Source organism: Anarrhichthys ocellatus, unplaced genomic scaffold (genome assembly GCF_004355925.1).
Source record: "Anarrhichthys ocellatus isolate YVR2014 unplaced genomic scaffold, GSC_Weel_1.0 scaffold51, whole genome shotgun sequence".
NCBI classification, from domain to species: domain Eukaryota; kingdom Metazoa; phylum Chordata; class Actinopteri; order Perciformes; family Anarhichadidae; genus Anarrhichthys; species Anarrhichthys ocellatus.
In genome coordinates this window covers 1,754,559-1,779,047 of record NW_022280081.1, presented here as the reverse complement: position 1 = coordinate 1,779,047, position 24,489 = coordinate 1,754,559, and the positions used below count along the sequence as shown (strand labels likewise).

The 24,489-nt window shown below is 43.1% G+C and overlaps 1 protein-coding gene across 2 annotated transcripts in view; it reads right to left on the bottom strand.

Moving 5' to 3' along the window:
- The window catches only part of ppp2r3b (protein phosphatase 2, regulatory subunit B'', beta), a 35,493-nt gene extending 12,118 nt beyond the window's left edge, over nucleotides 1–23,375 (bottom strand). The window contains exons 1-13 of one of the 2 annotated variants that reach the window (XM_031870050.1): nucleotides 23,169–23,375; nucleotides 22,289–22,673; nucleotides 8,080–8,271; nucleotides 7,668–7,771; nucleotides 6,917–7,019; nucleotides 5,478–5,552; nucleotides 5,278–5,364; nucleotides 4,442–4,598; nucleotides 3,819–3,867; nucleotides 3,643–3,732; nucleotides 3,379–3,554; nucleotides 1,875–1,993; nucleotides 1,670–1,776 (exon numbers count right to left, since the gene is read on the bottom strand). In XM_031870050.1, the coding sequence (XP_031725910.1) occupies nucleotides 1,670–1,776; nucleotides 1,875–1,993; nucleotides 3,379–3,554; nucleotides 3,643–3,732; nucleotides 3,819–3,867; nucleotides 4,442–4,598; nucleotides 5,278–5,364; nucleotides 5,478–5,552; nucleotides 6,917–7,019; nucleotides 7,668–7,771; nucleotides 8,080–8,271; nucleotides 22,289–22,642 (1,613 nt within the window). In that variant the 5' untranslated portion in view covers nucleotides 22,643–22,673; nucleotides 23,169–23,375. Of the gene's footprint in view, nucleotides 1–1,669; nucleotides 1,777–1,874; nucleotides 1,994–3,378; nucleotides 3,555–3,642; nucleotides 3,733–3,818; nucleotides 3,868–4,441; nucleotides 4,599–5,277; nucleotides 5,365–5,477; nucleotides 5,553–6,916; nucleotides 7,020–7,667; nucleotides 7,772–8,079; nucleotides 8,272–11,431; nucleotides 11,867–22,288; nucleotides 22,674–23,168 lie in introns of those variants that run through there. The other variant, XM_031870051.1, reaches the window with a different exon arrangement.
- Between the last annotated feature and the right edge of the window lie 1,114 nt (nucleotides 23,376–24,489).

Below are 24,489 nucleotides of genomic sequence, written 5' to 3'. Positions count from 1 at the left end.
ATACACATATATATACATATACACATATATATACATATACACATATATATACATATACACATATACACATACATATATATACATACATACATATATACACATATATACATACATACATACATATATACACATATATACATATACATATACAGTGGGTACGGAAAGTATTCAGACCCCTTTAAATTTTTAACTCTTTGCTTCATTGCAGCCATTTGCTAAAATCCAAAAAGTTCATTTTATTTCTCATTAATGTACACTCGGCACCCCATCTTGACAGAAAAAAACAGAAATGTAGAAATTTTTGCAAATTTATTAAATGAATACTGAATACTTGTCTGAATACTTTCCGTACCCACTGTATATACACACACACATATATAGACATACACACACACACACATATATGTAGATAGTTACAGTGGCGGGCCGTGCATTTTATACCTGGGCCTTCACTGCTGTCCTGCAGCTGAAATACCACCTTATAACCACATTATGGCGCCACAGCTATTATTAATTTTTAATGCTGTAACTATGTACGTCGTCGTATTAAATCGTTCGGTACGAGTCGTTTGAATAATGCTAGAGCATTTAGAAAACGCAAAAGCCTAAATTCAGGAAAATATAATGTTCTCAGCTGGTCTGGCTGTGGGATCCACCGTCATTCCTTAATGACAAGCCGCGACCCAAAGAGATTATTATAGGATTTTACTTTCACAAATTGAACATTGAACGTACTGCTCTGCAGTGTCTTTCCTCGTCTCAGCACCCTCTCTCATGGTGCATCTCACTCAGTCAGAATGCATTTTGATTGGCTGAGCTGCATCACGTGATGTGATTCACTACCCATCAGCCTCTGCTGGCTGTTAAGTTTTATTTCACGATAGTCACGTGCTCGTCCACTGACCAATCACAGCACACTCTGCACCTCGCGGGAAAGCTACACATGGACACTGAGCGGCATGTAATGCTGACGTCATTATAGGCCGGCGCGCAGGCTCTGATAGTCAAAGAATATGCCCAACATGTCAAACTAAAGATCTGATTGGTTGAACACTATGACAATCAACAATATCGTCCCCATTCACTTTAATCTGCACTGGCTGCAGGTGAGACTCTGCAGGCCTCTGCCTCTCTTCTTACCTAGAGACACAGAGGTGAAATCTGATTGGATAAAAGCTCTACTTAAAACAAGCTGCACTGGAAGCAGAGCAACTGAGGAAGACAGTAGCTGTGCAATGAGAAAATAAGATAATGGGAAAAATATTTTTATAAATTATAATACATGTAGTGTATTTAAGAAAAAATATTAAATTATAAAATAGATATAGCTTTGTGATTCTGTTTAGGCCAGCAGAGAAGGCCTTGCAGGCCCTGACGGCCCACCACTGGATAGTTATATATATAGTTATATATAGTATACAAATAAACAAAAACTAAACTGGAGCAGGAAAGTGCTGCCGGTAGACGAGGTACAATATAAAGTTTCATTACTGCAGTCATGTACCTCTTTTTTAAGAGTAATTGTCTTTTAAATTCAAGTTGTAAGAAATGTAATAAGTAGCTTTTCTTCAGACCAAAATTACAGTTTCTAATCATTTGAATAAATTCGGGCCCAGGACTGTAATTGCAGCCACATGTAACAGAGCGATGATTAAAGTGCTGAACTCACGCGTCGTTACACTGATCGTTGGCAGCCTCCTCGGCCACCAGGATGTCGTACTCCTCTGCAGCATATTTCTCCCAGTCCGTCACCTCCTGTCCGTCCGTCTCCATCTCCTTCAAAACAGGACGAGTAAGGTGATCCCCTCTGACGGGACAAACAAGTCACGGTGCTCTCTCACCTCTGGTGATGTCCTACAAGACTCAAACCTTACCCGTATGATAGAGAACGGGTCCTTCTGCTCGTGGTCGAGGTACTTCTCGATGTTAAAGAAGGTGTCGAAGAAGATGTGGGACAGCTTGCACCTTTTGAGGTCCCGCAGGGTGATCTTACCTGGACAGGATGAGACGGGGACGGGTATTATTAAACTGTTCAGGAGGTCTCACAGCCAGCCAATCAGAAATGTCAGGCTGTCTACCCTCCCTCATCTTGTAGTGTGACAGTGGTTATGGATGTGATATTGTGTCTATTAATCAAACTACAAAACAGCTGGGCCACAAATTTGTCAAAATAGGGCTGCAACAAATTTTTGCTTTTATTATTTATTAATCTGTCAATCATTTGTATCAATTAACTGACTCATCTAGTCTCTAAAATCGAACAAGTTAGCGGAGTGCACTGTCAAGTTCTCAAATAATTTTGGTAGAAAAAAAACAAAGATATTCTATTTATAAAGATGTGAAAAGAGATCGCAGCACAATCTGAGCAGCACATTCTCAGATTGGAATTCTTACCGGATCAATGAAATAAAATGCTTATCCAAATAAATCAGTGTCCTCTAACTGTTTTGAAACTGTGAGTCAAATGAGGATAAACTGAGCTGATTTTAAACAGCCTAACCATCTCATGGAGCTGCTCATAAAGCTCGGGGCTACTGACAGCAGAAGCCCGATCACCTTCACTTTTAAGCCTTTAAATCTGGAACTTCCAGAGCGGGAGCCCGGCCTAATGTCTGGAGGCGGCCGCTGAAGTTAAAGATGTCCGATTTGCCTCATGATAAGACATGAATGTGCTTTCAAAGTGATGAACAAATTCTTAAAATCAACTGTAAACCCAACAGATAGACGTGTTACGTGGGGCCTGAAATTAAGTGATTTTTTAAATCTTCGTAGCCCTCACAAGTCCTGGTTTCTGCTTTTGAAAGAGGAGAGAAGAGACTTTCGATTGATGAGAGAATTAAGTTCAGCATTCCACGACCGCGGAGTTTAAGACATTCTCTGGTCTGTTTGTGAAAACTCTGCCAGACTCATCTGATCTGCATATTATGTTGTCATCTAATGCAACGTCTCCATCTGCAGCTAGTGATGAAGCTCATGTGCCTGTACCGCAGTCCAGAGATCATTTAATGAGACATTTTAACACACTAATAAATCTCTTAAATGTGTTGTGCTGGGGGGGAATCAGCCTGAAATAAGAAGTTGTTGCATCTCATATTACACAGCTCCACTAGTAGAGCATAGCAGCAGGTCAACTGAGGGTCACATTCAGCTGTGGCTGTCAATACTGAACATGCATGGCGTCGCCGTGGACCAGTGTCTCCTAAAAGGCACGGGGATAAAGCTAAGTGCTGGAGGGAATTTGTTGACAGTGTGGATGACACCAGCAGCTGGCATCAGTCAGTCCGTCTCTCATCTGTACGTTTTCTGTCCGACACCGTTTAAATAAATGGAACCCGTTAGGACTTTCTGGTGTGTGTGAGAATGTAAAACGGGTCTGACCTTCGACCTCGGGCTTGACAAGGTCGAGCATTTGGCAGAGGCAGTCCTCGAAGGGAAGGGGCTCGATGGCCATGGTCTCCAGCCTTTGGCACTGGTCCTCGTAGAAGTACTCCAGCTCGTACATGCTGAGCACGCCGTCCCCGTCAAGGTCCATGCAGCGGAACCAGTACTCGATACTGGACACAGGGAGAGGTGCGTGTGAGTGAAGACACAGGCTTTGGAGAAACAGAAGATGCGATCAGTGTGGCTCGCGAGTCCACGAACCTGGTGTCGGTCTTCTTGTCCTCCTCAGAAATGAGGAACCAGACGAAGTCGGCGTAACTGAGCCGTCCCTCCTTGTGCACCTTCCTGTCTCTGGTGGAATAAACCCACACGGTCACTACTTAAACATAAAAGAATCGCTCGGGCCTCCTTTAAACTCTTTTACATTCTTCACTTACCTCGTTACAGTTCCTGAGAATAGTCTCTCAATCATCTTCTGGGAGATGGCTGGAAAAACACAGCAGAGAGATAACTTACAATCCAGACTTTTGGGGATACAATTCTCTCATACAACAGCGATCTCGGTTAACGTGCAATATTATTCACAACACATGCAATCCATTCTCACAGACTGTAAATCCAGACTGGCGAGAGTAAGCTCTTTTTTTTTTTTATCTGGACAATAAATCTTCCGGTCATCATTCTGACTGTGCAGTGGTGGAAATCGTTCCAGACGTGGCGTCATTGGAGCGGAGTAGAAATGCTGCTCTCTTATTGATCTCGTGTCTCATTTCCCCTCTCTCACTCACACACCATCAACCAAGAATATGTGGCGTGGAGTGTGTGGGGAGGAAGCGCAGGTCTTATGAACGAGTTTGTGTGAGAGTAGTAAAAGAAAAAAAAGAAAAGCGGGCCAAATAACGTTTACAAATGCTTTTTATGTCGGCATTTGTCCTTTGTTGTTTGAACTGTGAGTGTATGATTATAAGATGTACACTTTATCCGAATACAACAAATCCTGCGGATTCTAGTCCGGCGTGTTTTTGTTTTTCGGTGAAAAGTGAGGCGTGCTCGTGCACACCTTGGTCATTGTGCTGTGCCAGGTCCTTCTGGTCTATGTAGAGGTCGTGGTCAGTGTCCAGCTCCCAGAACTTGCAGTAAATAACGTAGAAATGTTCGTAGGAGAAGAAGTCGGTCAGCTGGTTCACATCTTCTTCCTGCTCCAGCAGTGCCAAATTCTGGGAGAGAAAAAAAAGAAGTTACAGCCATGAGAAGTTTTTTGTATTATTTATGATCAATATACTCTAAATATTAGCCAAATTGCCCATGATAGTTTACGGGCCGGCTTCCTTGTTCATTTTGAGCTGCTGTACTTGGTGTAGTTGTACTTTAAGCAGCTTTATAGTGTAATGAGGAGTTTAGATAATCTGATTCAACCGTCGACATGTCCACAACCTGTCTCATTATCGGACCGTTTGTTAGACTTCATTCTAGTGAAGTTGCCATGTTCCCATGTTCAACAATTACTTTGGTGAGAACAATGTTTTCATTACAGAAGCAAATTATGACCCATGTACAAAAATAACTGAATTCTCCTTTAATAAGCCGTACATTATTAACACAGCTTTGCTTATTAAAAAAAAAAAAAAAAAAAAAAAAAAAAAAAAAAAAAAAAAAAAAAAAGAAGAAGTCAAGTGCAAGTATTATTATATTAGGATTTCTTTTAAAAACTGTGAATGTGCAATTGAAGATAAATGCTTATATGAAAGAGCTCACACATATTTTAAGACAATAAAATGATTCTTAAGCCTGGTTTATCTATTCCTAGATGTTTAAAGGACCAAAAGACACCCTTAGTAAAACAAAATACATCTTAGTATCAGAGAAAGTAAGAGTTTTGTAATTGTAGTCATATACCTGAAGAAAATTACTTTTCCTAAGCTCCGAACACGTTATTTTTCCAGTCCATGAACGGTTCGCATTGTAGAATATCCTCTGAATCACCTGCAAAAACAGTTGACAGTGTCATCATGTATAACTCAATAATGCATCAGTTAAAACCTAATTAAAGCATTTTGCAGCATTAATGTGCAGGTATCTGGGTTATGGGAGCATACCGTGGTGATGTACCGTGAGTGAAAGTCCGGGGCCTCCTTTAGGAAGGCCAGGCCTGCGTGCGAGTTCACCACATCCTGGATAGATAAAGTAGAGTCAGCTCTCTTTGTCTCTGCTGCAATGTCGGCCTCATTTCCACAACAAACCCCTCACAACTAGCAAACGCAAATGCAAGAGGACAACTCGGTGACATGCTGTGCCTACGACAATAACAAATACATAAGTTCAGACAAATTCTGCCGTTACTTTTTAGAGACAAGTCAAATGTTAACACACATGTGGCATTTCTCTTTTTGGTCGACAGAACACATGACAATCAGAGCAGGCGCTTAAACGCATGCTTATTCAGACATCCAGGGATGTCAGTGTCTATCTGCATCACTCTGTCGCACCATATGCTTTATAAATTGTGCTAAAGAAAAGGCTCCGGGCTTCGTTGGCGGAGGCCATCACATTTGAATGTTTCTTTTGAAGGCACAGAGCAATTGATGGACCGGTTTTGGGATCAGCTTAAAGTCTTTTCTGATTTGACAGCGAAGCGGTGGGACGGCCAGTGAGAAGACGTTCGCTGGTGACTGCTCTTAACCTTCTCTCCTTCCTCCTGCCACAAAGCCACAGGGGGTGGGCTGCATTTCCAATCAACTGTAGCTACACTCTTGCCATGACCCCCCCTTGTGTCTTTTTGCTTTATTCTATCCCCTTCCCTTTCTGCCGGGAGGGGGAGGGGGGAGATTGTTGACATAAATGCGAAGGCGGTAATGAAATTAAAAGGCCTTATTTCGGGGCAGCCGTCGTGCCTCCTTGACTCTTAGTGTGAGAAATTAAATCATAGAGAAACACATAAATCACAGGGCACAGGAAAAAGGCGGGGACAGTCAAATCTACTCCACTGCAATCCGCCTTTCATTCATCAAAACAGTCAAAGGCCATTTGCTGAGCAAGGACCATACAAATTAAACGGCGGGTGCCACAAGGCATCTCTGCCGGTATGCTAACGGCTGCTCGGTGGCAGCATGAAAATGAGTCAGGTGGAGGGCGGGGCCCGTGTGGAGCACCAACAGCTTGTCAGAGGGAATGAGAACACAAACAGCCAGCACAGCAGGTCCACATGGCCAGACTGACCAAACAGTCAATAAGGCGACTTATGAAACCGTTTGATAAAAACTGAATCCATGATTTCCAGGATTCTTTTGGTGCTACAATGTGTGCATCACATTTCCATCTCCATCCCTCCCTTGGTTCATTTCTGTTACTCCCCTCCACTATGTTACCGGCTTACAGTAACGTCCCTGATTTAGTCCTCGGCCACATGAAAAAGCACTGCTTCAAGCAGGGCAGCCCTAAAATTAAGCCCAGTTTGCACTACCCAAGCCAACGCAATGTTGCCATGCACCGCGTTTGCCAAGTCAGGCCCTCTCCCTGGGTGAGCTGCAGCCAGTACCTGCAGGAATGGAATAAGGTCGTCTTGTTCCAGGTAATTACAGCCAGGCTTGGCCAAGAGGTGCACGAATTTAGAAGCGTCGTCGTGACAGGTCTGCAGAGTTCTGGAGAAGAAAAGAGAGAACAGATGGTTGCAAGGTTACTCCCTCTTTTCACTCTGGTGTTCTCTCTATTCTTTTTTTTTTTTTTTTTTTTTAAATCATTCTTTCATGAGCACAAGTTTGAAATTGTTCCCCTCATAAAAGTGCAAGTGCAGGTATAATGCATTCGGAAATTAGGATTCTGAATCGTTGCCCGGTGATTAGGAGCGCCGAGCATTACGCTAGCGACGGGGAAATAATGCGAGCGTCTGTTGTGGCCTCTCATCTAAGAATGGCTCAGTCATGAGCTTGAGTCAAAGGCCAGGTCTATCCGGTTCTCTTGAGGCTGGAGCACTAATACAAGAGCATGCCTATTGTAGAACAGCATTCTGCACACAGCTAAGAGCTCAGCCGCCATTACAAAAAGCCCTGTGGCGATCCTTTCAAAGACACTCAATAGATGTCTTCATTGAAATGACTGTATGCCCGGCAACTTCTCCCTTGTGAGCATTTGTGATCAGTGACTTCTGTTCAGAAATGAAAAGGATAATGTGGCGATCGCAGAGAGCCGCATGCAGCGTCTGTAGTCTCAGCGAGTGGTCATCATTGTTCAAAGGGGACTGTACGAGTGTACCAGCGGCCCAGTGAGGATAAGAAGAGCCATTGTCTTACTTTCTCCACATAGCCACCAACTTGTGAACGGAGACGAAGCCGGTCCTGTCGCCTCCAGCCGAGCAGAACAATGGCATTTTCCAGTAGAGAGGACACTCACATGCCTGGGGAGACAAGAAAGCAGAAGAGTTGGGGAAGAGTGTGGTGTGGCTGTACAGAAGAGAGAAAAAAAGTGCACTGCCTGGATACACAAGATCTCTAATGCAGAAAAACACGACACAATGACACTGTTGGTTTTGACTGTTGCATCACTTAAAGACCCAGAGGACATCCAGCTGTCATTTCTCTCTTCACTCAGGTTCCCCTCAGGCCTCTGCTCACATTCCTCAGGGAGAGAATATTTTCCGAAGAGGTTCAAAATCATTTGCTGGGTGGTAGCTGTACCTCCGATGCTCCAGAATCACATTCTCACCTTGGCGACCTTCCCCATGTCCTCAATGGTGGCCCTTTCATTTGGGAATTGGGAAAATGTTTTCTCAATTTTGGAAATGAGGCTGTCGATGTTGACGTTGGCTTGGGGCCGGCCCTGTGGGAAGTAGAACTTTGGAATGCTTTCACTCAGCGCTGTGGCGACGGGCTCCTGCGTCCTCACCTGGGCCTGGGCCTGAGACAAACACACAGAAATGCACTGTTAGCCACCGACGCTAGTGAAGGCTAACGCCTCACAGCGCAAGCATTCCAGCGTGTGCCGAGGCTAGCCTTGACACACACTCTACATTGCTGGCACGACGAGCACACCTCTCAGCAGCCCTAGGCAGCTAGTAGTTATAGTTATTATCCATTTATCTGTAACCCTGTATTAGAATTTCCCCTTTAATAGATTGTCACTCCGTACCAGCTGTAAATTAAGATGTGTCAAGCGACATTAATGTGTGTAGAATGCTTTGACCTAGTTAATGTCATCCGTTTATCAAATTAGAGTCAGGAATTTAGAGGGCGCTGTAGAACAAGTTAATAACTAGATAATACTAGATAAGGCAGAGGACATCATTTATAAATAACATTTAAATATAGAAATCTACTTACAGATGTACTAGTCTAGTTGTATTTCAGAAACACAAGCATTACATAAATAGGTAATGGGGATGACTCATCTTGAGTATTAGTCATTCGTCATTACTGGAGAACTATTGTCTGTGGCATCACAATAATGTCTAATTAAGAAGTATACTTTAGACTTTAACTGCATAATGTGTGATCTAACTGGACACAAAAACGTATCTCTAAACAACATGAAAGTCAACCACACACTGTGAGTGACTCATGTTTACAGAGGCTGTTAACTATCTGTTTTTACCAGTTAGGTTTATAACAGACCAATGTTTCCAATTGTCAGTTGAGATCCGTGTCAACATATTGGGAAATGATAAGCTCAACAAATACTGACTGAATCTTTAATAAGCACAAGGTTTTCTTAATGACTGCATTTGTCAAATAAATCAATCAATTCCCAGGAGACATTTTGACGACATAGATAACATTACTGATGACTCAAGTATTCCAGTAAGCCACGACTGTGAGCCAACATACACGACGCCGTGGCCTCAGAACGGACACGCCTCAATCAAATACTGACGTTGTTATTGCAATGCGTTACCTTCTTTAATGGACAACCCCAAGAAAGGACTAGACGACTGATACTTCATGATGGATAACGTGTGTTCCCTTAAAATAAAGACTGAGAGACACATTTGGCTCGGCTTAAACTACGGATGCACTGATCCAGCTGTTTCAGTCCAGATACTGACACTAACACCTGGGCTTTGGATATCGACCCATCGACAGTACTGAGAGTTTAATTAATAAGCACGTATGCCTCACTGTGTGGAAGTGACAGGGATCATTCTTTTATGTGCAAGTCTGGACATTGTAAAACAAAATGTAATGAATAAATACATAAATATAAATGTATTGACATGTTATTATTAAAATAATAAATCAAACACCAGCAACTTGGTGTAAAAATCTAACAGTGACTATGAAAATCAAATGTAAACCCTTTTAATGCAGCAACAAATTGGTCAAATTTAAACAGGAATTAAAATCAGTCAGTATATAATGTATATAGTATTTACATAAAGAACTGAATCGAATAGATCGGCCAACTGTCATCGATACTCGATCCAGCATCAGCCTGACATGGATACTGGTGCATCACTAGTTGGAACAGAGTACCCGATTAAAGGCAAGTAGTAGACAGCAGTCGTCAATGGAGACAGAAGCTGGAGACAGAAGCTGGCTGGCAAGGATGCATGTGTGGGTGTTAGCTTAGAACTGGAGAGGTGCAGTGTGGGTTTAGGGCCTTTTAGCTGTGACTCGTTACAAGATATAATGCTGAGCTAAACCTTTTTTGAATCTTCAAAACCTTCCAATACACCACAGCACGGTGTTGCTGTGCGTGTCCTCTTAACTACTTCTGCCCAGGACCCAAAACAATAGCTTTGTGTGTGCTTTGCTTTTGGTGCCTCGACATGGAAACCAGTGTATCTTTTGAAGTCTGATAACAATGACATAATGCAACATTGGGCCCGTGTCTTTATGCAATGATACATCTTATTCCAAAGCAGTGTGATTTACTACACCATCTGAGCACAGCTGACACACTGTGAGGGGATGGTGTTCATTGATAAAACATCCCCATGGTGTCTGGCTGAGGACTTTGCTGGAGAGGACATGAGTCAGTGAAGCTGTACACTTAAAAAGCCAGAATGCATTAGGATACAAATGTGTTATGTTGCACATATTAGCCACTTACTAAAAACAGCTTGAGCAGAGCATGCTTCACTCACAGTCGTCATCCCATACCCAATGACCCTTTCCATGACTGATTTGCCAACTGGATCAGTATCCATGGCCTCATAAACACCCACACAGGCTAAGAGACAAAAAATACCATCTTGTTGTTTCTTGGTCCAACACATTCTACCAATTGTTCTCAAGTCTAGCTAGATGTGACAAAGCCTACATATAACCATTGTGAAACCCTTACAATTATAGTAGGATCTAGCCATATCCATTCCTACAGGATAAGTGTCTACAGTGAATGAAATTGTTTTGCTGTATTCTGTCAGTGATCTCCTCATTTCAACCTGAGGAATGGTGAATGCTGCTGCTCCTCTGCTCCTCTCTGTCCTGTGTGCTGGTGTCAGCCATGGCTATAAAAGGACATAAACATCTCCTGCTGCCCTGCCCCTGTCCCCTCTATCTCTCGCTTCATGCTAACCGCTAGCAGAGCTCTTGAGCACAACCGCTAAGCCCCGTGACATTTTGCACGTTCACGATGATGTGATGTGGAAAAGGACAGTAAAGCGGATGAGCACAACATTCCACACAAGATGAAGCACCCCCCTCCCCCCACCCCCTCCAACAACCGCGGCTCATGTTTCATATTTCTTGGCACAAATAGAAGAAAAACCTGACCCCAGACCACCCGCAAAAAGTGGATATGATTGCACAACAATTACATTGTTACATGGCACGGCAATGTGTTTAAGCTAATTGATGAAAGTCGCCTTGGGAAAGTGATTCAACTCATTTGTCCTCAATGTGCAGCTTGCTCCAACAACACCTATAGTTCCACTTTATAAAGACGGTAAGCGTGAGGAATAGGTAGCATTACTGTAACTCAAATAGGCCTGTAACATAGCAGATATCTACCAATGCAAGCTGAATACCAAGACACGAAGCCCATAAATACCAGTCCACATTACTGGGCCTGCCCACTGGCCTGTGGTAGAGGGTACACCCATACACTCAACACCTGCCTGTCCTTGCTGGAAGGCTCTGAGCCGCTTCTTGAACCGAGAGGGCAGAACAAAGTCACAGCCGCGTGCCAGCAGGGCCAACTCCTTCCTCAGGTCCGGGTCCTGACGCAGAGACAGCTCCCTCATCCTCATCCTTGCTCTGGACAGGACGGGGAAGACATGTATACACGGAACGCAACCGTCACTCCGGCGTTATCCTCTGGAGTGCGTGAATCACTTGGTGCCAGTGAGCACTGTGAGCGAAAGGCAGTGGCGGAAGTCTTCTGTGTCCCTGTGATTGTCCTCTGTCAGAGTGAGACCCTCTTAATGCAAGGGAGCAGCTGCTACTGTGACTCTGTCTCTCCCATTTCAGATCTGGTCGCACAATCTCAGCTCTCCCTGCTGCTGCTCTGTCCCGGTCCCTACACAACATGCACGTACACGTACACGTACACGTACACACACACACACACACACACACGCACACACACGCACGTACGCGCACGCACGCACGCGCACACACGCACGCGCACACACGCACACACACACACACACACACAGACACACAGACACACAGACACACACACACACACACACACACACACACACACACACACACACGGTCAGGGAGCCCTTGCCTCAAAGCCGGTGGGGAGATAAGAGGCGGCAGGGTGTTTGTGTGTGGGAGTCACTTAGTGTACGTGTGGGATGGGAGGGGTGTGTGCAATGGATCTGCCCTTTCCAGTTTGCATTCCTCCACGCTCATGGAAGGTTATGCAAAGAGACAGACCTGTTGTTGCAGCTTGCAGCAGCCTCGGAAGCCAAATGAGGGATGCGCCTCAATACCGCGATTACACGCTGCTCGTGTTCACCGGCTTCCTTTCTGAAAAGCTCCCACACGACCAAACGCATTGCTTGTGCTCTGAGGCCTGCAAATTGGACCCCCTTCCTCTGGGCGGTACAGAGGAACATTAGGCGCTAATGGGGAAAATTCTAAATAAAACCCCTGAAGTGATGGAATATGATTTCAGCCACATGCTCATTCTGTCTACATCTGTCACTAAATCTGCCTGAAAGTATGAATCACAAGAACAACAGGCACACAAAATAAACTTAATGAGGCACTGGCAAATAAAATAAACACAGAACCACGGTATGACTACTTTATAATAGATAACAAGATTGTAGGTCAAATACAAATATTCTATGCAACTAATCTGCATCTTATCTAATGGTGGTCTTTGTTGTGCCTTCCCCTTGCAAACCTGGGCTGCCGGCCATTCCACGTCTTATTATAGTTGATGGGCAATAGGGGGGGGGGGCGACATGTCAAATTCAAAGAATGATGACCAAACAAGTCTGCGCCTATTAAAAGCATCAGTAAGGACTGTTTGGGCAATCCAAGAAACTGGGCCTGGAAAACAAGTGTGTATCTTTAGTCCTCAAACAAACATCCGCTTCCGGTTGCTGCTGTCCTGGAGTGATGGCAATTACATCAATTCTCCACAAATACGCTGATCCAACAGCTCTGGGGTTGACTGTATGTACGGAGAGCCTCACACCTACCTGCTGATGTGAGTGTTGATTAAACAGAAATGGTTCAGAGATGTCCACATCAGCAGACTATGTAAATAATGTTTTTTGTTAATGCCATTGTTATTTCACACAGACAGTGAAAGAACGCCCACATTATTTTTAGATGACAGGATCACAAAGTCAACGGTTTTCCACTGGTTTCTGCTCAAGCCCAGTTCCTGTTATCGTCCACACAGGACGCTGCACGTGCTCGATAAGCTGTTTGTATGACGGCTTCTTCACACTGGCTGCCTTTTGTTCATGCTCATCAATTCAAACCAAACATGGAAAGGAAAGCTCCGAGGCCAAAACTAAAAAAAACACACGGGTAGATCACAACTGTCAACGCACATGGAATACTGTTCTGTCCGACCTTGTGTTGGAGCAAACAAAAAGAAGTGTGTTTCACAGACAGAGGTTTCACAACACAGCGAGGATAATGATGTGCTTGTTTACATCTGAGGCAACAGTCCCGTTAGTGTTTTAAAATCAGGGCATATGTGGTGTGTGGACTGAAGAAACTACATTTCAAACCCCCAAACCGGGACCCTTACAGGAAGTGCACTGCACGTTCATGCACACGCACACACTGTATGTGGGCTTACGCATGCGCCATAGGGGGGCTATTGTATATTGATATCTGGCCGTTGTAATACATTTTGGTATTTCGGCAATTCCGCGGTGCGTGAACAAAATAATTCAGCAGTGCCGTTGCCGGGTACTTTACGAAGGAAAGAGCGAGTCTCTTTAGAAAAAGATTGATTTTCTCTTTGTCATGACTGCTAACCGTTAGGTTACTGACAGTCTGGACAATGACAGATTGATTGATGTGGACACGCATCAGGGTAAATCAGTGTTGAAGTCAGACGTGTGCTGCATTGTTTACATTTTTAAGTTGGGTTAAGTAGTAATGTGTGGGAAAGAGCAAGATTAACGTCTATGTAAGCGCCAAAAACAACGATAATATTGTTATTATTATATTATTGTGGTCAAACCCGGGACAATTTGGTAGGGACTGTTGAAAACCGGACATTTTTGTGTTTTACAGATGTCGGACAGGACTCTGGAGGCCCGGCTTGAAACCAGGACAAACCTGGACGTCTGGTCGCCCTCACACAGACACAAAAAACACACAGGTTCTGAACATAAGCTTCCATCAGGATGATTTGAAGTGGGAGCCTGTTAAAGTCCCAGAGAAACGGAAGTTAGAGTGCTTCAGCTCCTGTACTGTGATGTACTGTGATTACATTTTGATGCAAAAAAGACTCTGATAATGATATATTTGAAATATAGGCTATGTGGCATAAGACAAGAGAAGACAAGAGAACAAGAGAACAATTAACACGCGACTGTAAATAACCAGGATGGACAAACTCCAGCAAACCTCGTCACTAACCACATCATCTGAGGGCCATTGCAGGCAGGCTGTCCAAACAACACGACCCCCTGAGGTAACCAGCTATCAGTCAGTCAGACTGCTGAAGTACTATGTCCACACTCTAGTGGGTCACTGTGACGAAAACTCAGACTGACCCCACAGTATGTCTAACCTGTAAACTGTTAATCTGATTTGTACGGAAACATACGTCCAGTCATGTCCTCTTATTACATAACATGTGAGATTATAAAACACACTGTGTTAAGCGAGTGACTATTGGTGAGTCCCAGCAGTCAGATGACTATTCACAAGTTGCTGAGGTTGGATTTTAGTTGAGCTTTCATCAAAAAGGCCGTCGACAATAATTCGGTGCATTGATAGTGACCTGGAACGATGGTCTACTGTCCCTGCTCGGTCGTGTTGAAAGTATTCGCATGAATGTTCTGCCCAGACTTCTCTACTTATTTCAGATGCTACCTATAGAAATTCCAAAACCAATTTTTGATAACCTGGATAAAATAATTTCCAAATTTATCTGGCAAAAAAAGCATCCTAGAATTCGACTTAAAACCTTACAGCTATCTAAGCTAAATGGAGGCCTTAAACTTCCAAACTTAAAATATTACTTCTGGGCTGCACAAATGAAACCGTTGATAGCGTGGATTCAGAATAACACATACAATCGCTGGCTTAATATTGAGAAAAATGTATGCCCAGAGCCCTTACAAATTTTGCCTTTTTTAGATGCGCCCATAAAAGAACTGACAGAGTGGACTAAGATCACTCTTAAAATCTGGAACAAAATACAGACATCTTTTGGGCTTCCGAAGTTAACTTCATTATTAATTTGGATCTTTGGATCTATGAAGACCTTCACACCTAACAATCTAGACACGGGCTTTAGAAAGTGGTCAGATATGGGACTGGTTTACCTCCACCAGCTATTTAATGAGGACAACCTCAAGACATTCGAGCAGCTGAAAAAGGATTTTAATCTCCCCAAAACAGATTTCTTCAGATACCTACAATTGAGAACTTTTCTAACAACACACAAAGACTGGGGAAAGTTTGTGAAACGTACGCCTATAGAAAGGTTTTTAAGAGAAATACAGATGGGGAACAAAGATAAGAAAACAATAAGTAAACTATATAACGTATATCTATCTATGAATCTACATAATTCCCTACTGATAAAGCAGAGATGGGAGGTGGAAATGAACAGGATCATACCACAGAATACCTGGGAGGAAATATGCACAGAGGCACACCTAGTTTCAAACTCAAACACCAAGAATTTAAATGGAAAATAATCACCAGATTCTTCAGAACACCAGAAATAGTAGCCAAGATGGGCCCAACACATTCCAACTTGTGTTGGCGGAACTGTGGAACACATGCTGCCAATCACACACATATATTCTGGCTATGCCCTAAGTTAAATGCATACTGGAGAGAAGTCTTTGACGCCCTCAAAGAGATATTCCGACAGGACATCCAACAAGACCCCACAGTAGCACTATTGGGAGCGATACCTGAAGGTCTGGATGGGAGGGCCAAAAAATACCTTCTGAACATACTACTCACAGCAGCATTGAAGGGTATAACCATCAGAGGGCTAAAACCGGATCGCCCTACATACGATATATGGATCCAAAAAGTATGGGACATCTATCAAATGGAGCGAATCACATATTCATTAAGGCTCCAAAAGCCTATCTTTACTAAACGATGGGGTCCTGTCATAGCATTATTAATACAATGAGGGTTACTATATGTTGCTCGATCTGGTTGAACTGATACCTGTTAACTCTCTATACACACACATTATACACCATCCTCTCTGAAAAGCATATACAGTATAGCATCTACAATACTACATTCAGGAGTGGACAATTGTTATTTCTTCATCCCTTGTTTTTATTTTTAAATTTTTTATCATGGATGCATGTAATCAATTATCTATTCTTATTATTTTCCCCCTCTTTTTCTCTTGGAGTGAGCACCATCTGATGTTTGTTGTTCCTTCTGTGCGTTGTACACTGTACCTGAATACCATGTGCACCAAGACTACATACAGCTGAAAAATGGACAAAGAAAGTAACTGTCTGAAAATGCATGTGTTATGTTGTAAACTAAATAAAAAGTGAGTTCAAAAAAAAAAAAAAAAGGCCGTCGACACTGTTGTTATAAAACTGTGATATTCAAGATACAACATGCCGGGCAGACAGGCAACCGTAGTGGTGAGAAATATTACAGGAGGGTGGGGCAAACCGATTAAAACTCCCCCAGCGGGCTTTCCCAAACTGTCAATACCTGCAAATGCAACGTCCCACACACACTGTGTTCAGCTGGCTTCAGTATATCTGCATTACTAACATCATTGAACCAGTTACATGTACCACAGTACATCCACACCGAGGTGACTCAGACCATCCCATGACAGCGGGGTAGAGCCACAGCTGGTTCACAACGCCGATGCTGCCGTGAAATCCAGAAAGCTCCGGCCCAATCCGCCACAATCGGATGTCTGAGACCGGGATTTTGAGATACATGTGAACGTGGGCCAAAAATAGGACTGATTGACTGACAACATGGTGGGCTCAGGGAAGGCCGACGAGTAGAGCACGATGTGAGCAGATCAGCTGGGCTTGTGTAAGAGCAATAACGCAGGAGCGGAGTCGGGCAGCTATCGTAGGGGTCTGTTGGAAGATCTATGGGGTCCACATGGTACCAGAAGTGGAGCAAAGGGCCAGAACACGAAAGAAAGAAGCTGCAGATAAGGAGTGATGATACTCAGCCCCCCCCACTTGAACAACAGTCTTACAGTAAATACTGTGTAAACATTGAAAGAGCTTAAAGTGAATTTTCCCTAAAACCTTAGAAGTTTGCGAAGATGATATTTAACATTTATGATGACATTTCCTACAAGTGTTTACAATCCAGGAAACAGACTTTAAAAATGACATTGATTTTATGTTTCCAGAGTTTTCACTACAGTGAGAGTCCAAATGAGCTGGCTGTATGAGCGCTAAGATAACTGTGTTTGGAGTTTATACATACTTAGCTTATTCAATTACACATTTATGAATAAACATAAAGCTGCACAAACAACAGGTCAATTGAGACGAATGACAACAGGGTAAGGAAATTAAAGCCATTAGATAACTTTTCAGAAAGTTAAACTACAAAAACAACTGGAATAGTTTACACGTTGGTGTTCCAGAAATATTGGTAAAATGCATAGGCAGATAGCCACCTCATATTTCTTTGTGCCATCTCACATTAGGCCTGGATCAACTGATTCTGAGCTGAAACCCAACGTTTGCAATCGAACACTTTATACTGATAAGTTCCCACGACTCCAAAATAAAAGGACTTGTGGGAAACACGTTTAACACCTGGTTCTGTCTGACAGGTCAGGCGACTGATAACGTGACCCTAGACCCTTTGCTTCAAATAGCTTCAATGTTGCTGAGCAACAACCGAGCACATTATAAAAATACATCTTGTGAAATAACCTGTGATCCTAAATGCGGACGCTGACAACTGAAGAACAAAACAACCCATCAAAATACATTTATTTATACTAATCTATACTGCTACAACTATCGAGTGTCTCCGTGTGTGACCTATTGCACTCGTAACACAGAGGACATTTCAGCTGCTGAGCTACACGGCAGAACCGAAAGCCAGGCCTTTATAGGAAGCTGCCAGTTACTGTACATAGTGCACATGACAAATCTATGACCACATGCTCTGACAATGAGCAGCGTCTAATAAGAGTTGTTTCAGAGAAAATTACAGAGAGGATGAATGTGCTGCCACGCCTCATCTCACTGCCAGAGTTCTGGGTGTCTAATGCCAACACAAGGGAACCAAGGCTATCTTTATCGGTGTCTGATGTCAAAGTCAAACCAGCTGTTCCAGGCTGCATCAGCGCGACATAAATTGAATTTTTGAGTAATCCTTTGAAGAATGCATCTGTACGCAGGAATTAATTTTGTTGTCTTAAAATAGGAGTATTACTTTGTAGGACCTCACAATCCCTTTAATATTGAGTGACACAGTGGGGCCACATGCCGTGACACACGTCACAGAAGAACATATACAAAGTGTCCAGCAGTTGCTTTTTATGAATCTGTGGTGAGCATTGGGGGCCAAATGTATATATCTGTAAAACCTCTTACTACTCCACAATAAGACAAGTAGGAAAGCTCTTGGTAAAGATTCAAAGCCAATTGATCAGCCTTGTGAGGAAGAGAGAGACCAGCATGCTACTGCAATGCCTTTTACATCCTCTTCCCCCTGTGTTCAGGCTGTTCTAGCAATGAATCATTTCTCATCAGGTCACAAAAAGGCCTGTGTTTGTATCATCACCTAGACCTGAGATATCCTAGTGAATAGAGGATCAAAAACTGTAACGGGTGTTTCATTCTGATGCATTTTAGGTCTCTAAATGTAGGAAAGATAAGCATTATGGACTTCTTAAATAAGTCTTTCTTCCATTTTTCTAGTTGGTTAAAATATATGCTTTATGAGAAACCTATGAAATTTGCTTCGGATATGAGGCAATAAACACTGATAATATGATTATGCGAATTATACAAATAGGTATTCTGTATTTTTGGACTCTTGGTATTGTGGATCTGGTTGATATTGATTTGTGGTGACTTGTAAACCCATGCAGGCTACGTATTAGGGCTGGGCGGTATGACCAAAAATGCACATCACAGTATTTTGTAAGATTCTGGCGGTTTCACGGTATTTTTTTTCCCGCGTTAAAGCATTAATTAATTAACGCCAAAGAGGTGAACAGCTGTTTGTGTGGCGTGTCTTCCGTTCTGTCACTTCCTGTTTCCTTCACCTACATTCCCCTGGGTCCTAAGCCCCTCCAAGTACAGCTTCTTATCACCCTCTATGTACCAACGTACATTTATAACAAATACCACACATATTGCACGGTAATCAGCGTTGCATTGTGTCTAACCAAAATACCTTTTGTTGTTCAGTCTTTGTTCATCCTGCATCGCTCTTTTCTGTTCTTTAATGTAACATTACTGGAGCGACAGAGCCTCTCCCAGCTGTTAGCAGACTGTTGTTAGCGAGTTGTACCCAGCATGCAGTTCGGCGTTGAAATTTTATAAATGTACAATTATTAGTGTTACAAATTGTTTATGTGTCACAAACTGTTGTGTCGTGGTGTTTTACCCTGTTAAAGAGCGTTAGTTGTGGGTTGTTAATTGTTGTTATAAAGTTATAACCATGACTAGGGGTCCCTCTCAATATACTTAAGACAACTAGCTCCGACTGTAGCGCCCTCAGCGGCGAATAATATATTTTGCTGCCTGTTGAAGAGCGACAGAAGTTGTTTGACAACCGGTATACCACCCAGCCCTACTAGTATAGTTATCTACATTACACAATATAAAATAAGAGGATCATCTTCAAGACACAATTGCCTTTGCTCTAGCCCTCCAGCCCTGGTGTTCCAGTCAGAGAGAGTGATGTCTCACCAGTGACCACTTGAACGTCTTTAGCGTGTCAACAGCATGTCGAAGGCGGAGTCTCTAAGAGCACGTGCCTCCAGTTGTCTGGCTGTCACCACACTCGCTACACTCACAACTTCTTATCTTGACAGAGCCCTCCAACAGACACACAAAACATTGTTTTAGCCTTTTAACTGCTTTGTGCAGTTTCAATTCTATAATCGAAGCAGCCCAAAGCAAAAAAACATGATTTACATTAAGACATAATAAGATCTGCCCCACACGGACTGAAAGGAGCAGCCAGAGTGGCAGTGATAGGCTCGGTTCAGACACTCCCACCTCTCATACCACACTAATTCTTGGGCGAGGCCTGAACATTTGGAAAGTATTTGCCTAACAATCACAGCATATGCCTTCAGACATGGAGGCTCCACTGTGATAGTGCAGAGTGGACAGCCCCTCAATGCCTTTGATCTGGTTGGCTACTCAGCAGCCCCTTGTGGCAAGCCTTAGAAAATAGAGACCCCAGAGGATACATTAGGGCCAACTGTGAGAAACTAGAAATTGAAATCTGTAAACGGTTGGGATGGATAAAATAAACTGATTAAAGCCCCTGAGTGTGGGATTTAAAATATGTCCAACTTTGGGGTGGGGGGGGGGGGGGGGTGTTAGAATTAAAGTAAGACACTGCAGCAGACAGCAAATGTTGTTTATATTCATTATATTCAAATACACGAGTAGGCCATGACAGTGTGCCAGAATGAACAATACCAGGGCCCTGAAATAGAACCATCACCAACGACGATGAGACCCACTATAGGAAGGAGGTCAGCCTTCTGACCACATGGTGCAGAGACAACAACCTCCTTCTGAATAACAGCAAGACCAAGGAGATTGTTGTTGACTTCCGGAGAGGCCACACTCAACACCCACCACTGACCATCAATGGTGCTGATATAGAGAGAGTGAGCAGCACCAAATTCCTGGGGGTGGACATCAGTGAGGACCTCTGGTGGACAGCCAACACAACATCACTGGCAAAGAAAGCTTAGAGGCGCCTCTACTTTCTCCGCAAACTGAAGAAGGCAAGAACACCACCACCCATCATGTGCACCTTTTACCGAAGCACCATTGAGAGCATCCTGACAAACTGTATCATTGTGTGGGGCGGAAGCTGCACTGACTACAACAGGAAAGCCCTGCAGCGCATAGCGAACACAGCTGGAAGGATCATTGGTGCCTCACTCCCCTCACTGCAGGACATATACGACACTCGCCTCACCCGCAAAGTGACCATGATTGTGCGCGACTCCAGCCACCCCTCACACAGTCTCTTCAGCCTCCTGCCCTCTGGGAGAAGATAACGGAGCCTCCGTGCTCGCACCACCAGACTCTCAAACAGCTTCGTCCACCAGGCTGTTAGGAAGCTGAACTCTCTGAACTCTCTCCCTCCTCTCTTTTAAGACTCCCCATGTTCAACTGCTGCTAAATACAGATTTTTTTGTTTTTTTTTCTCTTATTATATATATATATATATATATATATATTGTCTAAATGTTTTTTTTAATCTATTGCACCGCATTCACTTTATATGTTTATATGTTTGACTAGAGAGAAACGTCTTTTCAACTCCCCTGTATGTCCAGTACATTGTGGAATTGACAATAAAGCAAACTTTGAACTTTAGAAGCTATCTGTTACTTAGACCGGTGCTTTTTATACTAGAACATGTTAAAACGTCTTCTGTGAAAAAAAGCCTATTGGCACGGTTTGTGTGCATATATAATGTAGGTATAGGTATACTGTATGTTATGGTTAACAGTGAAACTCAAACAGGTCCTCATTTCCTTGGTCAAAGCAAAGTAAACAAGCAAGTGTCTGCATGCTTGTTGTTAGGGCGGTTATTAACTAGCTTGACAAACTTCAATCCAAGCTATTGTGTTGGAATGCATTTGATTAGTACAGGTGTACCGAAGAAAATGGTAACTGTGTGCGTACAGTCTACTAAAACACAATATAACCATTTTAACATATGTGATGAAGATGAATTTGGGATTAAATTACATTCAACGTGCATTGCAAATAATGCTATATTCCCCTTCTCTACCTGCGCATCAGACTTTACTGCTAATACCTGTTGCAAAACCAACGAAGCTTAAGAAGGACTACGATTTTGCAACACACCCTTAAGTCACAGGTACCTCAGGTGGCTCCAGGAAGAAGGCTGATACTGTGGGATACGCCTTACTTTTGATGTTATTAAGAGCAGCCTTACATGGTTGCCCCGTGGCATGATCTTGTAAGAACCTCTGAATCTTGTTTAAACATGTAAAACTGTTTCAGTTTGGATAAGGTGTTTTGAATTATGTCAATGGGCTGCGTGATAACAGTTTAAATGTTGTTCAATGTCTTAATTGACCATTTCAGTCGAGAACTTGCCTTTTTCGTACTGACAGACCTCCGTAGCACCCTGCCATTGGGTCCGGTCACTCTGGTATTACTGCTACTGCCCGAGGGCAGAGTGCTGGCAGACAGGGGGCTGGAAGGAGTACCAAGAGGAAGGGGCTTCTTCTCCGCCAGGTTCCTCTGGGATGCCACGTTGTTGTTCTCGTTGAAGGTCAGCGACCTTTTGTCCTGGCCGTCCCCACAACTCAGTTCAATGTGTTGTCCGCTTTTGATTATGTCAAGATAGTCTTTGAGCAGTGACTGGGTTGCAGTGTCACTCAACCAGTTGAGAAACAGCTCATCCACTTTCATCTTCAGAACTGGCTGGAGGACTTGTGGTGACGGCATTTTTGCAGGATATCGCTGAACGTAACGCTACCTGTGCAGAAATATAAGAGTTAATACCACAGCACACCACCCGGGGTCTGTAATTCAAGCACAACCCTCAATGAATACGGATACACTGTATAACCGACGAGATGATCAAGTTATTGTAAATGCAGTGACTGAAAATAACACTTGTAATTGCTTAGTGTCAGTCTTCCTTGCTTTGAGTGCACAACAAAACACCCACTGACGTTATTGAATTTTAACGCGAAACGTCAATGCCGTAGCCCACAGGCAAAAGTAAACATCAACACATATTGACCCCGGGTATCGTTAGCTATTTTTAAAAACTCCATTGTCGGAAACAGAGCTGCTTAAAGCCAGTATATACTTAGCTAGCGTCACTTAGCTGTCAGGCTAACGTTAAACACGAGAAGCCAGGGCTTACAGAGTTAGTCCATGTTGATATGAGATGATTATATTAGCAACACTTGTTAGCTACGATAGCTCTAGCAAGCTAACGTTAGCCAGTAATTCAGGTACCAACCTTGGAGTGAATGCACGTTAAAGCCAAATGCGTTGAAGTGACTCTACGTTACTTCCTTCATCCGCGAAGCTGTTGCACGCTTATCTGTTTACCTGAATTACAAAAGCAACGCTGTACCTCCTGCGTTCATTCCGCTGAGCGAAAGCAAAGCACACAAGTGCTACTTCTCAGGCTCTCGTTCCCCTGGTAACCACAAGGTGTTAACGCGAGATCTTGTGCAGGGTGAGAGTTCATCCTCTGGTTCATCTCAGCACAACGCTCCATTTCCTCCAACAAAATGTACTCTCACCGCCCACCTGTTCAGAGAAAAAGCCTGCTTCACTGCTCGCTGCGGTGTGTACAAATATATTTCTCCACTCTGTCATTATTTCTGCAGCTACAGTTTCCCTTATTATAAGCCTCAGTACTCAGTGGGGAAAAATAGCATTGCCGCGGTTTAAAATACATCCAGTTCTGCTAGCAAAATGTTTTAAAATGATAGAAAATATAGTAATAAGTAGGCTGCAGAATGGCCCCTGAAAGTATTGCATTAGACTCACGTTACTACTACTAGGCATAATGCCACAACAACTACTACTTCTACTAGCCTACAACTTGTAATGGCAGCTGGTCGAGGTAGAGACGTTTAACAAATTCAAGTTTGGCAATTTAACCTGTAACAATCTGTCATATTTTATAAACTTATGTGTATTTTATATCAAATCTTAATTTTTTTAAGTAGTAAGTAGCTTTTAAGTAAATGTAGTGGGGTAAAAAGTAGTACCATATTTCAAGAAGTAGTAAATTACCTCAACATTGTACTCAAATACAGCATGCTTGATATACTTAGATACACTCCACCTCTGCATGTACTAAGTACATCTTGCATGAACACATGTCTATGACGACACTGATGTATGATGCAGGCATTCTTAATTTTTTTTGCAAGTTGAGACATACTTACCTTAATGAAAACAGTTATATTCATACATTGTGTTGCTGCAAACCATGTCTCCTACAAAATTACCACCTTTTGTCAATTCATGACTGTTTTCTGCAATGCACAATCCAGATCAACTGGGTCATCACTGTGGGGCTCCTCTCCAGGAAACTAGCCCCGTGTGACCAATTTGGCCTCTTATGAACTTGATCCTGACTCTCTGTGCATGAATAACAATGACACATCTGCGCCTGATTCCACCCTCTCTTCTCTCCTCGCAGCCTTACTCATCGAAGCAGCTGGGTCGAGCACCTGGTGTGTGTATGGAGCTGGACATTCTTATTGATTTCTGTGTGTCCCAGACTTCGTGGCTCCCCCACCGCACCCCCCCACCGTAGAAAA